Genomic DNA, 21,186 nt, shown 5'->3' on the forward strand with positions numbered 1-21,186 from the left:
GTGAACTTTAAATAGCATTTCTCAGAAAAAAAATTTCTCACAGAGGATCACAAGTTTGAGGTCAGTCACCGTGAGTTCAAGGCCAACCTTGAAAACTCTATGAAAATTTGTCTTAAAACGAAAAGAGGGTATGTAACTCACTTGTAGATAATGTATGAGACCTTCATTTCAAGCCTCAGAACCACAAAAGGAGAAAAATGTAAAAGGTGTAAAGAGATGGAATGTTACTGGGCAGTAGTCGTGCACTCCTTTAATCCCAGCACTTGGGAGGCAGAGGTAGGTGGATCTCCAAGTTCCAGAGTGAGTTCCAGGTCAGCCAAGGCTACGAGGAGAAACACTGACTTGAAAAACTAAAATAAATAAATAAATAACATAACATAACATAACATAACATAAAAAAAAAAGAAAAAAGGGGAAGTGACAAGATGGCAGCGCCAGGAGAACACTGTGTCTGAGGAGCAGGACAGCATTTTAGGTACAGCGACCAAGAGACTGAACTCTGGGCCCTAAAAAAACAGAGACCGTGTTTCCCACGGTGAGAAAAAAACTCCATGGTGTGGGAATTAATCAGGTCCACTCTCAGTCACCCAGCCAGAACTCGGAAGAGATCCCAGGTCACGTAGGCATTCTGTTGCCATACCAGAGAAACACACCTGCATGTCCTGATCACCTTCCCAGGCTGAACGGTGGGCACAAAAAGATCCCACAGAATGGTGGGTGCACACCGCCAGCCCTGAAGAGGTCTCTAGCTGCAAGCACAGAGACTTGCTATGCACCCAACTCTCCATCACAGAGAGAACTGTGTGCCCCAGGGCATCAAAGACTGAGTTTCCCTGTCAGGAGAAAACCCCACAGGGAAAGAAGCAAACAGGCACTAACTCAAGGTCACCCAGTATATCCCTGGAGAAGGTCTCACAGACCGGCAGGCACACTCTGCCAGCCCAGACTGCTGTGCACCAACTATCTATCACAGACAGAACTGTGCACCCCAGGCCACCAGAGACTGGGAGTCCCTGTTGGGAGAAAACCCCACAGGGAAGGAGACAGCTTAGAGCACTCAGCTGACCCCACCCCCCACCCCCACAGCACACATGGGAAAGTTCCTGGGAAAAGTCTCCGGTTCCTGCCAAGTCACCAGCTTGGAGCCACCACCTGCCAGCGACTGCACACTCTACAGGCCAACCTAAACACCACAGACTGGGCCTTCCTGTTGGGAGAAAAACCCATGGTGGGGGAAACACCTGGCCCTACCTCAGGACACCTAGCTCCAGAAAAGTTTCTGGCTATCCACAGGCTCCTGACTCTACCCTTCAGCTGCACACATGAGAGCAGAGCTCACCTGCCACTGACTACCACTTGGGCCCCAACCTTAGACCTATAGAAGCCTGGGATCCTTGAGATCAACCCCCAGAACTGCTCCAAGGGGCATCCAGTTATCCCTAATTAAACTGACCAAACCACGGGGCACCCAGCTTACAGCAGCAGCTTACTAAATTTACAGCAAGAAACCCAGAATCAGGGCCGATGTCTCCAGGACTTCTCTGGGTAAGAGGAGAGCCCACTTGACTAACAAGGACAACAGTTACCACTCAGGTCTGTATGCCTGAAGTAAGCACTGGTAATTCCTGAAAAACACCAGCCATTCAGGGACCATACTCACAAAACTGAGGAGGCTTCCTTCAGGAAAAACCATCTTCCTGACAAGGGGATTCTCTCCACCACAGGATTCTAGGAACCACCAGAAAGTAACACCCAACACCTAAGATAGCCAAATGGATAGAGGCCAGCTTAAAAGCTCAACCAACAAAAGACAGAGCAATATGGCATCTCCAGAACCCAGTAATCCAGGGGCAAACAGGCCTGGACACCCCCTCATAATTGAAATTCAAGAAGATGACCTAACATCTATGCTTATAAAGAGGATAATAGAGGAAGCAAATAAAATGTGTAAAGAATTAGAGGCAGATAAAGACAAACAGATTATGACCATCCATAAAGAAATACAGGAAGTTGCAGCCAAACAGTTTGTGGCCTTTAGAGAGGAAATACTTAAATTACTGAAAGAAATAAAAGAAACAGAGGATTGTTCAAACAAAGGAATTGAAGGAAAAACAGGAATATACAGTCAGACAAGTGAAGGAAATCAACAAAATGGTTAAAGATCTGAAGACAGAATTGGAAAAATTAAAGACAACAGAAATGGAGGAAACTGTGAAGAGAAAGAAGTTAGGGAAGAAAACAAGAACTACAGAGGTAAGCATAACTAATAGACTAAAAGAGATGGAAGAAAGAATCTCAGGTGTGGAAGATACAATGGAAGAAATAGATGTATCCGTCAAAGAAAATGTTAAATCTAAAAAATTCCTGACACAGACCGTCCAAGAAATTGAAGACAACATGAAAAGACAAAACCTAAGAATAATAGGAATAGAGGAAAAAGAAGATTCCTTCTTCCAGGGCCCAGAAAATATTTTCAACAAAATCATTGAAGAAAATGTCCCCAACTTAAAGGAAAGGCCAATGAGAATACAAGAATACAAGAACACCCAATAAATTAGACCAGAAAAGAAAATCCTCCTGCCACAAAATATTCAAAACAGTAAGTATATAGAACAAAGAAAAAATACTAAAAGCTGCAAGGGAAAAAGGCCAAGTAACATAGAATGGCAAACCCATCAGAATCACACCTGACATCTCAACAGAGACTATGAAAGCCAGAAAGTCCTGGACACATATCATGCAGACTCTAAGAGAACACAGATGTCAGCCCAGGCTACTATACCCAGCAAAACTCTCAGTCCTCATAGATGGAGAAAAGAAGATATTCAATGACAAAAGCAAATTTCAACAATACCTACACACAAATCCAGCATTACAGAAGACACTAGAAGGAAAAATACAACCCAAGAAAACTAACTACTTTCAAGAAAACACAGGAAATAAATAACCTCACTACAGCAAAACAAAAAGTAACCAAGCACACAAACTTACTACCACAGCCAACACCAAAATCAAAGGATCTAACAGCCACTGGTCATTAATTTCTCTCAACATCAATGGACTCAATTCTCCAATAAAAAGACACAGACTAACAGAATGGATGCATAAACAAAACCCAACAATCTGTTGCATAAAACAAACACACCCAAGTCACAAAGATAGACATTACCTGAGGGTAAAAGGCTGGAAGACGGTTTTCCAAGCAAATGGACCCAAAAAGCAAAAAGGAATAGCCATTCTAATATCTGATAAAATAGACTTTCAACCAAAATTAATAAAAAGAGATGGGGAAGGACACTTCATACTCATCAAAGGAAAATTCCAACAGGAAGAGATCACAATCCTGAACGTCTATGCCCCAAATACAAGGGTACCCACATTTGTAAAAGAAACATTGATAAAAGACTTCAACGCCCCACTCTCAACAAAGGACAGGTCAACAAAACAGAAATTAAACAAAGAAACAATGTCTCTAATAGAGGTCATGAATCAAATGGACCTAACAGACATTTACAGAACCTTACACCCAAACACAAAAGAATTTACCTTCTTCTCAGCACCTCATGGAACCTTCTCCAAAATAGACCATATGGTTGGTCACAAAGCAAGCCTCAACAGATACAAGAAGATTGAAATAATACCTTATATCCTATCTGATCACCATGGACTAAAGCTCGACCTCAACAACAACAGAAATAGCAAAAAGCCTACACACACTTGGAAACTGAACAACTTGCTACAAAATGACAGCTGGGTCAGGGAAGAAATAAAGAAAGAAATCAAAGTCTTCCTAGAATTCAATGAAAATGAAGACACAACATGCCAAAACTTATGGGACACAATGAAAGCAGTGCTAAGAGGAAAGTTGATAGCAATAAGTGCCTTTAAGAAGAAATTCAAGACAGCTCATTCTAGCAATTTAATGCCTCACCTAAAAGCCCTAGAGAAAAAAAAAAGCAGACACACCAAAAAGAAGTAGACAGCTGGAAATAATCAAACTCAGGGCTGAAATCAATAAACTAGAAACAAATAAATGTATTCAAATAATCAATGAAACCAAGAGCTGGTTCTTTGAGAAAATCAACAAGATAGACAAACCCTTAGCCAAGCTAACTAAAAGGCAGAGAGACACCATCCAAATCAACAAAATCAGAAATGAAAAGGGGGACATAACTACAGACACTGAGGAAATCCAAACAATCATTAGGACTTACTTCAAAAGTTTATATGCCACAGTATTTGAAAATCTAAATGAAATGGACAATTTTCTTGATCGATTCCACCTACCAAAGCTGAATGAAGACCAGGTAAATCAAATAAATAGTCCTATATCCCCTAAGGAAATAGAAGCAGTCATCAAAATTCTCCCATCCAAAAAATCCCCAGGACCAGATGGTTTCAGTACAGAATTCTACCAGACCTTCAAAGAAGAGCTAACACCAATAATCTTCAAACTATTCCACAAAATAGAAACAGAAGGAACACTACCAAACTCATTCTATGAAGTCACAGTCACCTTGGTACCTAAACCTCACAAAGACCCAACAAAGAAAGAGAATTTCAGGCCAATCTCCTTTATGAAAATTGATGCAAAAATACTCAACAAAATACTTGCAAACTGAATCCAAGAACACATCAAAGATATCATCCTCTATGACCAAATAGGCTTCATCCCAGGTATGCAGGAGTGGTTCAATATTTGGAAATCCATCAATGTGATCCACCATATTAACAAACTGAAAGAAAAAAACCCACATGATAATCTCCTTAGATGCTGAAAAAGCATTTGACAAAATCCAACATCCATTTATGTTTAAAGTATTGGAGAGATCAGGGATACAAGGCACATATCTAAACTTAGTAAAGGCGATATACAGCAAGCCTATAGCCAACATCAAACTGAACGGAGAGAAACTTAAAGCAATCCCACTGAAATCAGGGATAAGACAAGGCTGCCCACTCTCTCCATATCTCTTCAACATAGTTCTGGAAGTCCTTGCTAGAGCAATAAGACAGTTGAAGGAGATCAAGGGGATACAAATTGGAAAGGAAGAAGTCAAAATATCACTATTTGCAGATGATATGCTAGTATACGTGAGTGGCCCCAAAAACTCTACCAGGGATCTCCTACAGCTGATAAACACCTTCAGCAAAGTGACCGGATACAAAATTAACTCAAAAAAATCAGTAGCCCTCCTGTATACAAAAGACAAAAGGGCCAAGAAAGGAATTAAGGAAAGAACACCCTTCACAACAGCCAAAAAGGACATAAAGTACTGTGGTGTGACCCTATCCAAGCAAGTCAAAGAGTTGTATGAAAAAAATTTCAAGTCTCTAAAGAAAGAATTAGAAGAAGATATCAGAAGATGGAAAGATCTCCCATGCTCATGGCTTGGCAGGATTAACATAGTAAAAATGGCCATCTTACCAAAAGCAATCTACAGATTCAATGCAACTCCCATCAAATTACCAACACAATTTTTACAGACCTGGAAAGAAAAATTCTCAACTTCATATGGAATAACAAGAAACCCAGATTTGCTAAAAAATCCTCTACAATAAAAGATCTTCTGGAGGTATCTGCATCCCTGATCTCAAGCTGTACGATAGAGCAACAATAATAATAACTGCATGGTGCTGGAATAGAAACAGAATGGTGGATCAATGGAACCAACAGAAGACCCAGAAATAAACCCACACACTTACAGACACCTGATTTTTGACAAAGATGCCAAAACCATACAATGAAAAAAGATAGCATCTTCAACAAATGGTGCTGGTCTAACTGGATGTCTACATGTAGAACAATGAAAATAGATCCATATTTATCACCCTGCACAAAACTAAAGTCCAAGTGGATCAAAGACCTCAACATAAAACCAGACACATTAAATTGGGTTAGAAGAAAAAGTGGGGGGAAAGTCTTGAACTCATTAGCACAGGAGATAACTTTCTGAACAGAACACCAACAGCACAGGCTCTAAGATCAACAATCAATAAATGGGACCTCACGAAACTGAAAAGCTTCTGTAAAGCAAAGGACACCATCATCAAAACAAAACGACTGCTACAGATTGGGAAAGAATTTTCACCAACCCTTTATCTGACAGAGGGCTAATATCCAGTATATATAAAGAACTAAAGAAGTTGAAAAGCAACAATTCAAGTAATCCACTTAAAAAATGGGGAACAGTGCTAAACAGAGAATTCTCGATAGAGGAATATCGAATGGCAGCAAAACACTTAAAGAAATGCTCAGCCTCATTAGCCATCAGGGAAATGCAAATCAAAATGACCCTGAGATTTCACCTTACACCCATCAGAATGGCTAAGATCAAAAACTCAAGTGACAGCACATGCTGGAGAGGTTGTAGAGAAAGGGGAACCCTCCTTCACTGCTGGTGGGAATGTAAACTTGTACAACCACTCTGGAAATCAATCTGGCGCTTTCTCAGACAACTAGGAATAGTGTTTCCTCAAGATCCAGCCATACCACTCCTAGGCATATATCCAAAAGAGACTCAAGTACACAATAATGACATCTGCTCAACCATGTTTGTAACAGGTTTATTTGTAATAGCCAGAAGCTGGAAAGAACCTAGATGCCCCTCAACTGAAGAATTGATACAGAAATTTTGCTACATCTACACATGGAATATTACTCAGTAATAAAAAATATAGAAATCATGAAATTTGCAGGTAAATGGTGGGAACTGGAAAAGATCATCCTGAGTGAGCTATCACAGAAGCAGAAAGACATACATGGTATATACTCACTCATATAGACATATAATATAGGATAAACCTACTAAAATCTGTACACCTAAAGAAACTAATCAAGAGGGAGGACTCTGGCTAAAATGCTCAATCCCCATCCTGAAACGCAAAGAAGATGGACATCAGAAGAAAGAAAACAGGAAACAAGCTAGGAGCCTGTCACAGAGGGCCTCTGAAAGTCTGCCCTGCAGACTATCAAAGCAGATGCTGAGATTTATGGCCAACTGTTGGGCAGAGTGCATGGAATCTTATGTAAGAAGTGGGAAATAGTAAGAACTGGAGAGGACAGGAGCTCAACAAGTTGAGCAACAAAACCAAAATATCCGAGCACAGGGGTCTTGAGACTGATACTCAACCAAGGACCATGCATGGAGATAACCTAAGACCCCTGCACAAGTGTAGCCCATGGCAGTTTAGTGTCCAAGTGGGTTCCATAGTAATGGGAACAGGGACTGCTCCTGACATGACCTGATGTGCCTGCTTTGATCAGCTCATCCTGTTGGGGGTGCAGCCTTACCAGGCCACAGAAGAAGACAATGCAGCCACTCCTGATGAGACCTAATAGACTAGGATCAGAAGGAAGGAGGGGAATACCTCCCTTTTTAGTGGACTTGGGGAGGGGCATACATGGAGAAGGGGGAGTGAAGGTGGGATTGGGAGGGGAGGAGATGAAGGTTCATGGGGGGATACAGAATGAATAAAGTATAGATAATAACAATTAAAATAAAAAAATAAGTAAAGAAAGAAAAGAAAATGTAATTATAATAATTTTTCTTGGTTTGCTTTCTATACCTGGACTAAAACACCATGAACAAAATACCTTGCACAAGAAAAGGTTTATTTGGTTTACAGGTTACAGTCCATTAGCAGGAGAGGCTAAAGTAGGAACTGAAGGCAGGAACATGCAGGCAGGAACTGAAGCAGAATCCATGAAAGAATGCTGCTTACTGGCTTGTTCTTTATGAATTGCTCAGTTTGCTTTTCATAAAACCCAGAAACACCCGACAAGGTGAGCTGGGATCCCCCATATCAGTCAGTAATCAAAAAAGTCCCTACAGATTTGCCTATACGGCAATCTGATTGAGATATTCCTGGATGACTGTATCTTGTTTCAACTTGACAAAAAATTATACACGAAAAGAGGGAAATGATGTAATTATATTGGAAGCTCACAAACAAAGGGAAAATGTATAAGAAACTATCCAGCATACTAATTAGTAGATAAGAAATAGCACCAGACCCACCCAGAACCACAGCATGTGAGGGTTCTGTGTGCTGGTCAATGTTTTGTAATCTGACAGAAGGAAAGGCAAGGCTGATTCTGGCCCATGTTTTCAGAGGGAGAATTACAGAAAGGCATGCCAATAGGAGCAGCACCACAGGACTGTATGACAGCAGACAGCTAGATGGGAACCTGAAGGGAGTATAACCTTGAAAGAGCAGCCTCCCCTGGTCTCTCTCTCTATATGTATATACAACACCTTGAAGGTTCTACACACCTCCCCAAGCAGCACTCCCTGCTGGTGTGAGTATACAAATACATGAGCTTGTGGTGGATCCTTTACATGCAAACCCTATAACCTGCAGATGGACCCAAGCTTTAATGGCTCTGTCTGCTTTGCAAGATGTCTTCCCACCTGTAGCTCCCAGTATTTATCCACAGTCACTAGGTACAACACCCTGTTTGCTCCATCTCTCTGCAGCCAATTCCTGACAGCATTCCTTGTGTGATATCCTGTGGCTGTGCCAATTTTCCGCTAATATCACTAAGAGTATCACCAGGACCAGCCCTGCCGTAGCCATCCGGATTGAATTCTCCATCATGTAATCTTGTTTCTTGGGGTCTAGAGACATAATTAAAAGAAATAGGTGATTGTTGGCCATGATCCATTCTATCATAATACTACATCTGTGATACAGGGACTCATTCCCATGTCCACTTTCCAAAATGTGGTTCAAGTCCTCTTTAATGAGCTCATATATTCATAAACATCACACTTTTAGGTTGTGTGGGACAGAGGGAGGCCCTGAGTGAGAAAATGTGGTTCCCTGGAAAGGATGTGATGTGAGGAGGCTGAATTTTGTCTTTCTCACCTCACTTGGTGTTTTCATTGAACACCTAATTATTTCTTCAGAAGTTCTAATTTTTTCTTCATACTTTATTCACCCTACATGACAATTTATATTGCCTCAATTGCAGCAAAATATACCCCCCATTTCTGCTGGGCTACACATCTCCACAAACAGCGCCCTGTGCTGGGGAGTGAGTATTCAAACACATAAGCCTGTGGTGGATACTGCACACTCAAACCTTGTACACTGCGGATGGACCCAAGCAAGACTTCATATAAAAATAAAGAAGTAGCTTACTGAGTATCATTGTCTATATAATGTCACATAATAATTGGGAATGACAAGTAAGAATAAGGTTGAGTGACAGTGAAAGAGAGTCTTTATAAGCCTATGTTTTTAAGGCTGTAATACAATATGCTTACAATGTTCAGAAAAACTTAACCTTCAACAATATTCTCTTGTTAAAGGAGGGTTTGCATAACATCATAAGTATGTGAGACTCGGTTCTATTGATTCTATTTCCTAGTCTATTGTATAAATGATTTCTCCCTTTTATTCTTTTATCCTGATTATTAACATATGTTTTAAAATTTAGGTTGGTTGAGTTCATTAGAGCTTTTATTTAGAGAAATCAGGTCCTGTATCTTAGAAAGCATTTCTTATTTCATGGTCAAGATAATTATCCTCTGTGCTCTTTCACTGGATACATATTTGCAGTTAGGTCTCTAGTCCAGCGTTGATTTTTGTGTTTAATTGTACTTTTTTCTGCTGTATGGAAACCAAGTTGTCTCTATGCCGCCAATTGAAAAGGCCTGTCTAGCTTTACAGCATTGCAGTCCTCAGCTACCACACTGCATATAGGTCATAGCATGACTAGAGTGGGGATACCTTTTCTCAAAAGATGGGCATGAGAGACTAAATGTGGTCAGCAACCAGCATTGGTTTCCTCTGCCAGAGTCTCACATTTCCCCCCTCCTTCAAGAGAAGTGCTATGTGTAAACAACATAATAAACGAGTCTCATGATTCAGTCTTTACATTCTTTCCTTGTCAATCACTCACAGTAGACTCCAGGGTGACTTTAAGCATTGGTAAGTTCTAACTTACTAAGTTACTAAAACTACAAATAAAACTGATGCAGTGCAGTAGACTGTGTTTGGCTCTTCTGTCCTAACATGGATCCCTGATGAGCTGTTCTAAATGTGGGCCTTTCCTTTATCAATAGACTGGGAATCTGGAAGGCTGATGCAGCTGTTAAAACATTTGCTGCTTTTGCAGAGATCCTGAGTTTAGTTCCCAGAACCCACATTGGATAGTTCAGAATCACCTATAAATCCAACTCCAAGGAACCCACCACCCTCTTCTACCCCCCACTAGCACTGCACGCTAGTGAGAGAGAACACACATAGATCACAGGTTTCTGAAGGGTACACCCTGGAAGACTTCAGAAAATATGTGAAAGTGTAGAGTAAGTGAGAAACCTGTTGGTATAATGTTCTTTTGAAATGTACGAACCTTATCTTTGTTCATTCAAATGCTGATTTCTCCCCTCTCCTCTCTGTTTCAACCCGCATATTGCATTGTGATACTTATTCTAAGCATCCTGTCTCAACTGTGTGTAAACAGGCCAAAATAAAACAACTAGCCACAATGTTGTACAAGGGAGAAGCCAGAGGGCAGGAAAGAGGGGAGGAGCCAGAGGGAAGGAAATGAATGGGAGGAGAAAGGGCAAGAGGAGAGAACTAGGAGAGCAGAGCTGGAGGACAGATCTTGGGACTATGTGGAGAGATGGCTTGGACCAAAGACATCACTAAAAGCAAGTATAATGTGGGAAATCTAAATGTTAGGAAACTACGAGAGCTTGGAGGTTTAGGATGAAGTAACTATTGCCCAGCATTGTGTTCTAAGTTAACTAAATAAACCCAGTCTCAGTGTGGTGATTTGGTTATACAGCTGTTTAGGATTAACAGCAGGATTACCAGAGGATAATTATTAGTAAATATTAATCACCACTTACAACAGAAGCCCCTTACTGTTTATCCTTCTTGGGAGAGAGACTTTACTGCAATACTCATCTATCTCAGGACACCTCTTAATACTCCCACCTAGAGACAGCCTTGGTGTAGAACAAAGGTCTAGGTTGTGATATCCACCTGTGACAATGAGCTCCAGTGCGTCACTGGGGGCTGACCACACATAGGGGCTGCTGTTGTGCCAGCCATAGCACCTGTAGTTCCCAGTGAAGTTAAGGTTCACAGGACCAAGTTTGAAGTTGCCTTGATATTTCTTATGTTGGTGCCATGGTGTTGAAGCTTCTCCCTCCTTGGCCAGTGAGAATCTGTTGAACAGGTTTTGTGCTGAACTACACTTGAAGGAAATGATCTCTCCTGGTATCAACATATGGCTTTGATTTGTGGAGAGGATAGGTTTGTTGTACAAGCCTAAAAGAGTAGAGAGTGAGTCATTAGCAAAATTTTGTCCTTTAAAATTTATTTTCAGGGTCTGGAGCAACGGGTCAGCAGTTTAAAGCACTGGCTCTTCATCCAGAGTCATAACTATAACTCCAGTTTCACAGGATTTGATGCTCTTCTCTGGCTTCCAAAAGCACTACATTCACATGGTGAACAAACATCCACATACATTCAGGCAAACAAACATCCACACATAGAAAATAGTTACAAAAATCGGTTGATGGTGTTGAAGAGATGGCTCAGCCGTTAAGAGCACTGGCTGCTCTTTCAGAGGTCCTTAGTTTCATTCCTAGAACCAACATGGTGCCTCACAACTATGTATAACTGAAGTCCTATGGGATCTCATGCCCTCTTCTGGTATGCAAACAAACATGCAGAACAAAATATTCATAAACCTAATTAATTAACAAAAAATTCAATTGAATAAATTGATTAAAAGTTGTTCTCTTTTTGCTGTTTAAAAATTATTTTCAGCTGTGTATTTGTTTTGTAAATGTAATCTCAGCACTTGGCAGGTGAGGCAGGAAAGTCATGAGTTAAGTTTAGCATGAATTAAGTTTAGCACAAGTAGAAAAGTTATGCAATCAACCTATATGTTTGTGGCATGCAATTCACAACAGGTTTGTCCACTATGAAGACAAAATTAAGTCATTGGTATGAAAATGGATACAAATGGAGATTATTATATTGAGTAAATTAAGTCACTCAGAAAAAAAATCATGCTTTCTCTCATTTGTGGATCATAGACTTTTACATAGATACATAAATTAATGTATGACTATATGACATGAAAATAGAAACATTACTAAAAACAAACAAAAATACCAACAAGAACAGGAGCAAATTTATTATTTGTGATGGGAATCGAATCCAAGGACTATGTATGATGTGCACATGCTGTACTACTTTTTATGTATTAATTAATTAATTAAGGTTTTGAGTCAGGCTCTTGACATGTAACTCACGATTCTTCTGTCTCAGCTTTGAGTGCTGAGATTATTGATATATACTAACACACCAAACTTCTCTTTCCATCTGCTACTCTCCTCTAATCCCCTCCCCTCCCCTTTCTCTCCCTTCCTCTCCTTTTATTTCTTCTCTTCTCTCCTTTCCTTTTCCTCTCCCTCCCTCCTTCCTTACCTTCTTCCCTCATTTCCTCCTTCTCTCCTTCCTTCCCATGCCCATTCTCTCTTTTGGCAGGACCTCATGTAGCCTGGGCTGATCTCAGACTCATTATGTAGCCAAGGACGGTCTAGAACTTCTGCTCCTCCTGCATCCACCTCTGGGATTTTAGGATTACTAGCATGCATCATCACATCTGGCTTAGTTTTAAACTGAAAGTGCTTTGTGTGTTTATCATGAATACCATAATGTTTGATACACGTGTACATTGTATAAGGGCTAGTTGAAGTGAATTAGCACTTTACACACTCAATTTCTTCTGTGGTAAGAACACGTGGAATATAGCACACATTGCCTCTTCTTGTAACGACCATGACCAAGGGTAGTCACAAGAAAAGTATCAGACAACTACTAAAAATGGGAGTCCCAGAAAATACTTGCCTGTAATTTTCAAAACTGCCAATGTTATCAAAGATAAGAGAAACTTTGATAGCCATGAGAGGGCTAAATGCAACATGAGATCTTGGAAGGGGTCCTGGAGTAGATAAAGGCCATTAGATAACAACTAAGGAACTCTGGATACATTTTAGAGACGAGTTAAGAGGATGTGTTGATATTTATTCACTCATTCTTGGTGAGAAACTTTCTATACTGAAGTTGGATGTTAGCAATAGAGAGACATGCACTGGGGACACAGAAATGATTTTCAACATCTGTTTTTTTTAAATGAACCTAAAGTTATCCTAAAAATATTGGAGGTGAGGGAGATCTGGGAAGAATTGGGGAAGGAAAAAGAGTATGATAAAAAAAAGTATGACAAAATATATTATATGAAAAAATTTATTAAAAATTAAAAAATATGAACATCATTGAATGCAGAGACTCATGGCTGCTCAAGATGCTGAGAATAATGATGATTATGAGCCAAGACATGAAGAAGACATTTATACCACCCTATCTAAGACTTAGGGAACACTACCCAAAGTAGATGGAAAGTGTACAAGTCAGAAGGCAGGCAGGGTGAGGGTTACTAAATGTAATTCTCTAGACTTGACAGAACCGTCACAATTTTTAAACATATAACAACTGTAATTGCCTGCACTGGGCCTACATAAGAACATTCCTGACAACTACATGTCAAGGAAGAAGAGGAGTTTGGGGATACAGGAATAATCAAGGAATTCTACCCTCTATGATGGAACTAATGGTTATTTATAGACTCTTGGGGAGGGAGAATCATTGTATTTAGTGGTGTACCTACTGATGATCCCATCAAGCTCCAGAAGATAGCTCTAAACCCTTACTAATAGGAATGGTCCTGTTAATCTTAGTAGGTCATGAAACAAACTAAATAGAAGTGGGGGAAAGAGTGGTCAGTTTGAATTGTGTACATGTATGAAATTATCTACTAACAAATGTAATTAACAACAACAACAGCAGCAACAACAAAACAAAAACAACAATTAAGGTCTGTTAAAATTAGGACACAATACCTAGCAGAAGACCAGAAAGATGGCTCCTTACCTGTCACCACCAGGCCCAGAGGTTTACTCTGCTCTGACCAGTGGTTCTTCTTCATGTACCGACATTGATAACATCCTGCCAGTGTTGTGTTCATGTGGTTGATAATGAATTCAGCCTCTTTCTGAAATCCTAATTTCTTCTCTATAACCGTGTATGTGGAGTTTTTCATCAGGGACAACTGATACAAGTAGGCCTCAGGTGTTCCCCGGCACAGGACCCTCACAGACCCATTCCAGGGGACCATAGGATCAGCTGCTGTGGATAAGGTAGGAATGGGAAATTCTGAAAGAAAAGAGAGCCTAGACTCAGATGGCTTGCAGAAGCCATTTAATTCTTTGTTGGGGGACATGAGTTAAAGTGCAAAGGGTCTATAACCATTTCATTTTAAGATAGTGCTTTGGATGTCTGGACTGGTATCTTTTTTTAATTTTTTAAATTCTTTATTAATTACACTTTATTTACTTTGTATCCCCCCTGTGGTTCCCTCCCTCCTCCCGTCCCAATCCCTCCCTTCCTGCATGCCTCTCCCCAAGTCCACTGATAGGGGAGGTCTTCTTTTTCTTCCCTCTGATCCTAGTCAATTAGGTCTCATCAGGAGTGGCTGCATTGTCGTCTTCTGTGGCTTGGTAATGCTGCTTCCTAAAGTGCTTGACTTGCAACAGTTAGGATCTGGTTTTGCCACTGCCCCCCAGAACCCACATAAATAACCAGGAGTGATGGAATGTACTTTTAACCCCACTGTAGAGGGAGAGGCAAGCAGATTCCTGGGCTTGCTGGCCACTCAGACTAGCCTAGTCAGTGAGCTCCAGGTCAGTGAGAGACCCCGCTTCAATGAACATCAGTGAATGCAGAGACTCAAGTAGCCTGTGGTGCTGAGAATTTGTGAAGGCTGAATGTATAGCCCTAAAGGGGACATTTTACCACCCCTTCTAAGGCCTGTGGAAAGAAAGTAAGAGATGAAGATAGGGAGAAGAGCTGTGAAATGTGATTCTCTGAGGATGACATAGCCAAGGCAAACATTGTGCTAGCAATGAGCCTGCACAAGACTGGGCTCACCAATAACCAGTGATCAAGGGGAGGCTTCACCATCCTTGCTGAATTCTTGATTGCTGATGGATTCTGAGGAAGGGTTAGGCATTATCTTTAGTTGTGTAGTCATAGTGAATCCACCAGGATCCAGTGGCTACCTTCAAACCCTAACAGTCAATCAATCAATCAATTAGAAGACATTGATGGATTTAACATACATCTGACATCATATTTTGCCTTGTAGATACAAGGTTAAATAAACAATCATTGATGGTGACAATAAAAGTTGACCTGTTTGCAAAATAGTGGTCCCTAGAGGCTGGGAAGTGTGAGATAGTGGGGATAGGTGGAGGTTGAAAACTGGGCACATTTAGATAAACGCTAGTTCTCTTTTGCATAATCTAATAAATGTTTGATGAACAGACAAGTGAGAGGAGTTTGTAATACTAGGGTAAAAGGCAAGGGCAGGTATCAAAAGTTGCCCTCTGGCTTCTGCGTGCATCCGGTGGTAGTTCCATATATGGAGATAGAAATGTTAATTAGCCTGGTTTGATTTATACATGGTGTGAACACATTGAAGTGTTACATCACATTGTGCCCTGCAAATTTGTGCAGTTAAAATCCCAAGTACACAGGTATGACTGATCAAGAGTGTAAAGTCACAGAAAAGGGGATCAGGTGGCCGATTGGAGATTCAGAAAAGGAGGTGGAGGAACTGTGAATGTGGTGTGCACAGGTGTGCACTGAGAGAGAAGGGGCCATCGCAGGAAAGGCTGAGCGCTGGTAAAGGGAAAAAGTGAAAGATGAGCTCAGTGAAGGTATGCATGGCTGAAGCAGCGATGAGACAGACATTGGTGGAGTAGTTACAAACCAGGAAGACAAAGGCGGGAGGTAGCTTAGAATATTGTAGGGCTCACCTAAGACAGATCTGAGGAGCTGTAAGAAGGAGATACCTTAACATACACCTTAAACATACAGATACTTCAGGCTCTTGCCTGCAGAAGGATGCTGAAGAGAAAAGACATGGATAGATGAGGGGTTCACATGTGCTAGAGGACAAAATAGGAGTTAGAGTGACAGGACGTGCACAGCTTAACACGATTACTGATCCCTTTAGTTTACGTTGGTGCTTTCCTCGTACTTCTGAGGGCTCAACACTGTGGTACAGTACATGAGTATACAACATGGCTGGCTTAGGCTGACTTCCTCGAAACAGGTGAAGTAAATAAACTTGGTTTTGGAGAAAAGAGGAATTAACACTCAAAAGGATGTTAGGCAAAGACAACTCATGATTTCCTCTTACAAATATTCAGTACAATTTTTTTTTTTCTTTTTTCCTTAGACATGCAGTTAGCAGAGGCTAAGGCTGTAGCTCCAGAAGGTTCTAGGGTCTCCAGAGTGAGGTAACACAGTGAAGAAATCAGAAGATACTCGGATGAAAACTAGAAGAGGATTTTTCTGGGCTTCAGACTATATTTCCATTGCTCTATTCCAGAGCTGCTGTGAGCAGTATCTAATGTGGGGCAAAGGATGGAACTTGGGGACACTTACCTTCTTGTGCCCAAATTGTCTGACCCAGGCAGACCACTGGAAAAGAACCATTGGTGAAAATTTAACTCTCTAGTATCCAGCCTCTGGTACACATCCCCCTGCACAATTAGATATAGAGTAAATCTATCTATGAATCTATGTTTGTGTGTATGCCTGTATGTATATATGAATGTATGTATGTATTTGTCTATCATCTATCTACCACCTATCTATTATCTATAGTAATTTTTAATAATCTATCATCCATTATTTGTCTATTATGTATGTATATGTGTGCATGTAACAAATCTCTGTCTACCCATACAGCTATTATCTGTTAATTGATCATCTTTTATGTATTATCTTCAATCTATCAATCTATCTGCCAGTCAGTTTCAATCATCTATTTATTACCTATCTTCTTCTATAAATCATTTGTTTTTGTTCATCTGTTCTTTTATCTAGCTTTAGCTTTCACGTATTTGTCTGTAGATCAAAAAAAATTTTTTCCAAAATAACCACAGCCTTGAGGGTCACCCTTAAAATTTCAGTCATTTAGTGTCTCTCTCTCAAAGCCCAGCACTCACAATGAAACCCTAATAGTATGTCATGGGTTAAATACGGGCAATCAAGCCCCACAGCTCAGATTCTAACAGAGACACTGTTATAGCTATCTTAGCAGAATGTCAAGGAGATTAGAGTATCCTTGGCAGCAACTAAAATAATCTAGTCTTCGTGTTAAGAGAGGATTCAGCTTTTGTGAGAGCCTTGTCTTCCTTGCTAACCCACTTTCATTTCAGTACTCACCGAGACACAGGAAGGTGATGTCCTGTGGGGTCATGATGCTGATATGGCTTCAGCCCAGTCTGCTTCCTGTCTGTGTGCAGTAAATGAGACAGTAGGACCAACAGGATGTGTGAGGTGTGAGTTCCTGACCGCAGGATTTCTACATCTTTTGCTCTATAGGCAAAAGGGAGTTTTTTCTTGAAATAGTTCTCAGTTGCTCTTGGATGGACTCTTAGAAGAGACCAAGAATCCATTTGTTTATATTTCACATATGAAAGGGAGGTTTTCCTCAAAGAATTTCTAGTGATGCTCACATTCCTGTCTCTCTTTTTCTTCTTTTTATTACTTTAGTCTCTCATATATTACATCCAGACTGCAGTTTTCCCTTCCTTCCTCTGCCCTCCATCTTCTTCATCACCCCCACTTCATTCCTTCCCATTCACACTTCCTGTTTCCCTTCAGACAAGGACAGGTCTCCCAGGGATATCAACCAAACATGACATATCAAGTTTCAATAAGATTAGGTACTTCTCTCATATTAAGGCTGGACAAGGTAACCCAGTAGAAGAAGAAGGATCACAAAAGCAGGCAGATGTTTTAGAAACATCCATCCCCGCTCCCTATGTTAGGAGTCCCACAAAGACACCAAGCTACACAACTGTAACATATGTGCAGTGGACCTCTATCAGTCCCATGCGGGATTCTTGTTTTTCAGTTTAGTCTCTGTGAGCCCCTGAGTATAAGTTTGTTGTTTCTGTAGGTTTTATTGTGGTATACTTGAAACTTCTGGAGCCTAAATTCCTTCCTCCCTACCCACAGGACTCTACAAAACTCTACTAAAGTTTAGCTATGTTCTCTGCATCTGTTTTCATCAGTTGCTGGGTGAAGCCTCCCTGATAACAACTGGGAAAGCCACTAATCTATGAATATAGCAGAATATCATTAGTAATCATTTCATTGTCTTTTTTTTTTTTTTTGTCAGTTCTGTTTGGTTATAGTCTAGGTCTCTGAGCCATCCAGCTCTGGTTTCTGGTCCTCTAGTCAGTGTCAGGGTGGTTTCGCTCTCTCACAAAATGGGTCTCAAGCTACACCAGTCACTGGTTACCCACTCCCAAAATTTCTGTGTTATCTTTACCCCAGAACATTATGCTGGCAGGACAAAGCATCGGTTATGGGCTTTGTGGCTGGGTTGGTGTCTCAAACCCTCCACTGGAAATCTTGATGGTTGTAGGATATGGGCTGTTCAGGCTCTCTATCCCCCATTACTAGGAATCTTAGCTAGGGTCAGCCTAATAGATTCTTGAGAGTTTCCATTTACTGGTTTCTAGCTTGTCCCCTAATTGCCCTCCAGTTCCAGTTGTCTCTCCTGGTACCTCTTTTTCCATCCTCTCCCCACCATATCCCTATGTTTCTATCCTCACCTGCCCCAAGTCCTGCTCACAGTGTTTGCTATTTCCCCTTCCCAGCGATTCATGCTTCCTCACTGAGCACTTCTCATTACTTAGCATTTCAGGTTCTGTGGATTGTAGCATGATAATCGTCCCCCCTCTAAATTTTAATGTTAAATTAACTTTTACTTTTTTCCTGGCAAGGTTTATTATGCAGTTCAATTTATCCAAGAACTCACATATGAGGTACATACTGGAATCAAACTAAGTTCCTTTTTTTTTTCCTACCTGTCAAATGCTGAGAATACAGCGTGCACTACCACACATATTTTTATTTCTGTTTTTTAGTTATCATTTATTACAATTTATTCAATTTGTATTCTGGCTGTATCCTCCTCCCTTATCTCCTCCTAATCTCACCCTCCCTCCCTCTTTTCCCCTCCCTCTTCTCCCCCTATGCCCCTTCTCTAGTCCACTGATAGGTGAGGTCCTCCTCCCCTTCTATTTGACCCTAGCCTATCAGGTCTCATCAGGACTGGTTGCATTGTCTTCCTCTGTAGCCTGGCAAGGCTGCACCCACCCCCACCCCCAGGGGGAGGTGATCAGAGATCCTGTCTCTGAGTTCATGCCAGAGAAAGCCCCTGCTCCCCTTATTAGGGAACCCACTTTGGAGACTGAATCTATGGGCTACATCTGAGCAGGGGTTCCAGGTCCTCTCTATGAATTGTCCTTGGTTAGGATATCATTCTTCAGGGCCTCCAGGCCTCAGTCTTTTGGGGGGGCTCTGTTGGTCTCCTTTTGGAGATACTGTCCCCTCCAGGACCCTCCACCTCCTAGCTCTTTCACAAGATTACCTGCACTCTGTCCAAAGTTTGGCCATGAGTCCCAGCCTCTGCCTTGATACCTCGATCAGTAGAGTCTTTCAGAGGCCACCCATGGTAGGCTCCTGTCCTGTTCCCTGGGTTCTCTGGCTTCCAGTGTCCATTGCATTTGTCCTGCTGAATGAAGACTGAGCATCTCGCCAGGGTCTTCCTTGTTTAGCTTCTTTAGGTGTACAGATTTTAGTAGGTTTATACTATATTATATGGCTAATGTCCACTTATGAGTGAGTATATACCATGTGTGTCTTTCTGCTTCTCGGTTACTTCACTCAGGATGATCTTTTCTAGTTCCCACCATTTGCCTGCAAGTTTCATGATTTCCTTGTTTTTAATAGCTGAGTAGTATTCCGTTGTGTAAATGTACCACAATTTCAGTATCCATTCCTCTGTTGAGGGACATCTAGGTTGTTTATTTCTGTTTTTAAAGGAAGAAGGGTTTATTTTACTAATAGTTCCACCATCGTTGATGAGTTATAGAGTCAGTCATTTGAGATAGAGCATTGGTCATATTATATCCACAATTAAAAAGAAGATATCAAGGTTTGTATGCTTGTGCTCAGATAGAATTCTTCACTATTAAACAGTTCAGAATATTCTAGGGATTGTGTCACTCCATAAATAGACAGACAGATGGACAGACGGAGATGCATCTCAAAGTCCAGGCATGAAAATGCTAAAGAGAACATATGGGGTAGTGTAATAGTTGGTTTGATGTCAAGTTGACACAAGCTGAAAGTGGGACTCTTGACTGAGAAAAAGCATCCACATGATCAGCCTACAGGCAAGTCTGTTGGGCATTTTCTTGATTCGTGATTGATGTAAGAAGGCCTAACCCGCTGTGAATGGTGACACTCTGAGGCAGGTCATCCTATGTTGTATAAGAAAGAAGACTGAGCGAGTCATGAGCAAGCAATCCAATATGTGGTGAACCTCATGATGTCTGTTTCAGTTCTGCCTCCAAGTTCCTGCTTTGTCTTCCCTGTGACCTGTGATACGTAAGATATGTAAACCAATGTAACCCTTTTCCCCAAAGTGGCTTTGGACATGGGGTTTTAGCACAGCAATAGAAACCATATCAAATATTGTAGTGTGTGCATAGATTGTGTGAGTCTTTCTGGGGAGATAGAAACAAACATCTGTTGATCCCAGATAAGGCAGCAACAACACATCAAATGCATGATCCTGCCAGCTCTATTGCACTGAACTAATGAGTTTATTGGGATTAATTACAGAATAATAGATTATTGGACAATGACTGGTTCATGGATAAATAAAAGGTGGCTATACCTACAAAGCCCACGCTACCATGGGCTGCTGTATGAGCTGTGGGGCAGCTTGGTTAATTGGAGGGTCTCTTCTCAGCTATTGTTATCACTCATGTAACCTCTGGAAGGGCCCTTGTCAATATTCTATGTTTCAGGATCTTCCTGAGACTTGGGAGCTTTAGTTTAATTCCTGAATTTTAGTGAGTTCTCTTCCAAAGGCAGTGTTTCAATTCAGAGGAACTAACTTTTCAATAGCATAGTAATGGAAGATACCTTACCTCATCACATGTTAGAAAATGTTTCTCCATACAGAAGTCTACATGAAATGTTAATAGGTCTGCA

General features: G+C 40.9%; 1 protein-coding gene across 2 annotated transcripts; it reads right to left on the minus strand.

Annotated features, from left to right (window-relative positions):
* Positions 1-7,598: 7,598 nt before the first annotated feature.
* On the minus strand, positions 7,599-17,409 carry Fcar (Fc alpha receptor). 2 transcript variants are annotated; one of them, XM_021629546.2, is made up of 5 exons: positions 17,332-17,409; positions 16,546-16,581; positions 13,966-14,247; positions 11,002-11,289; positions 7,599-8,621 (listed from the first exon to the last, which is right to left on the minus strand). In XM_021629546.2, exons 1-5 carry the CDS (start codon positions 17,363-17,365, stop codon positions 8,431-8,433), a joined length of 831 nt encoding a protein of 276 aa, XP_021485221.2. In that variant the 5' UTR covers positions 17,366-17,409; the 3' UTR covers positions 7,599-8,430. The 2 variants fall into 2 exon arrangements, with proteins under 2 accessions (XP_021485221.2, XP_060223138.1); XM_060367155.1 differs by lacking the exon at positions 16,546-16,581 and having other exon boundaries at positions 17,332-17,407.
* Positions 17,410-21,186: the final 3,777 nt, after the last annotated feature.

The sequence above is a fragment of the Meriones unguiculatus genome, chromosome 14 (genome assembly GCF_030254825.1).
Source record: "Meriones unguiculatus strain TT.TT164.6M chromosome 14, Bangor_MerUng_6.1, whole genome shotgun sequence".
Classification (NCBI taxonomy): Eukaryota; Metazoa; Chordata; class Mammalia; order Rodentia; family Muridae; genus Meriones; species Meriones unguiculatus.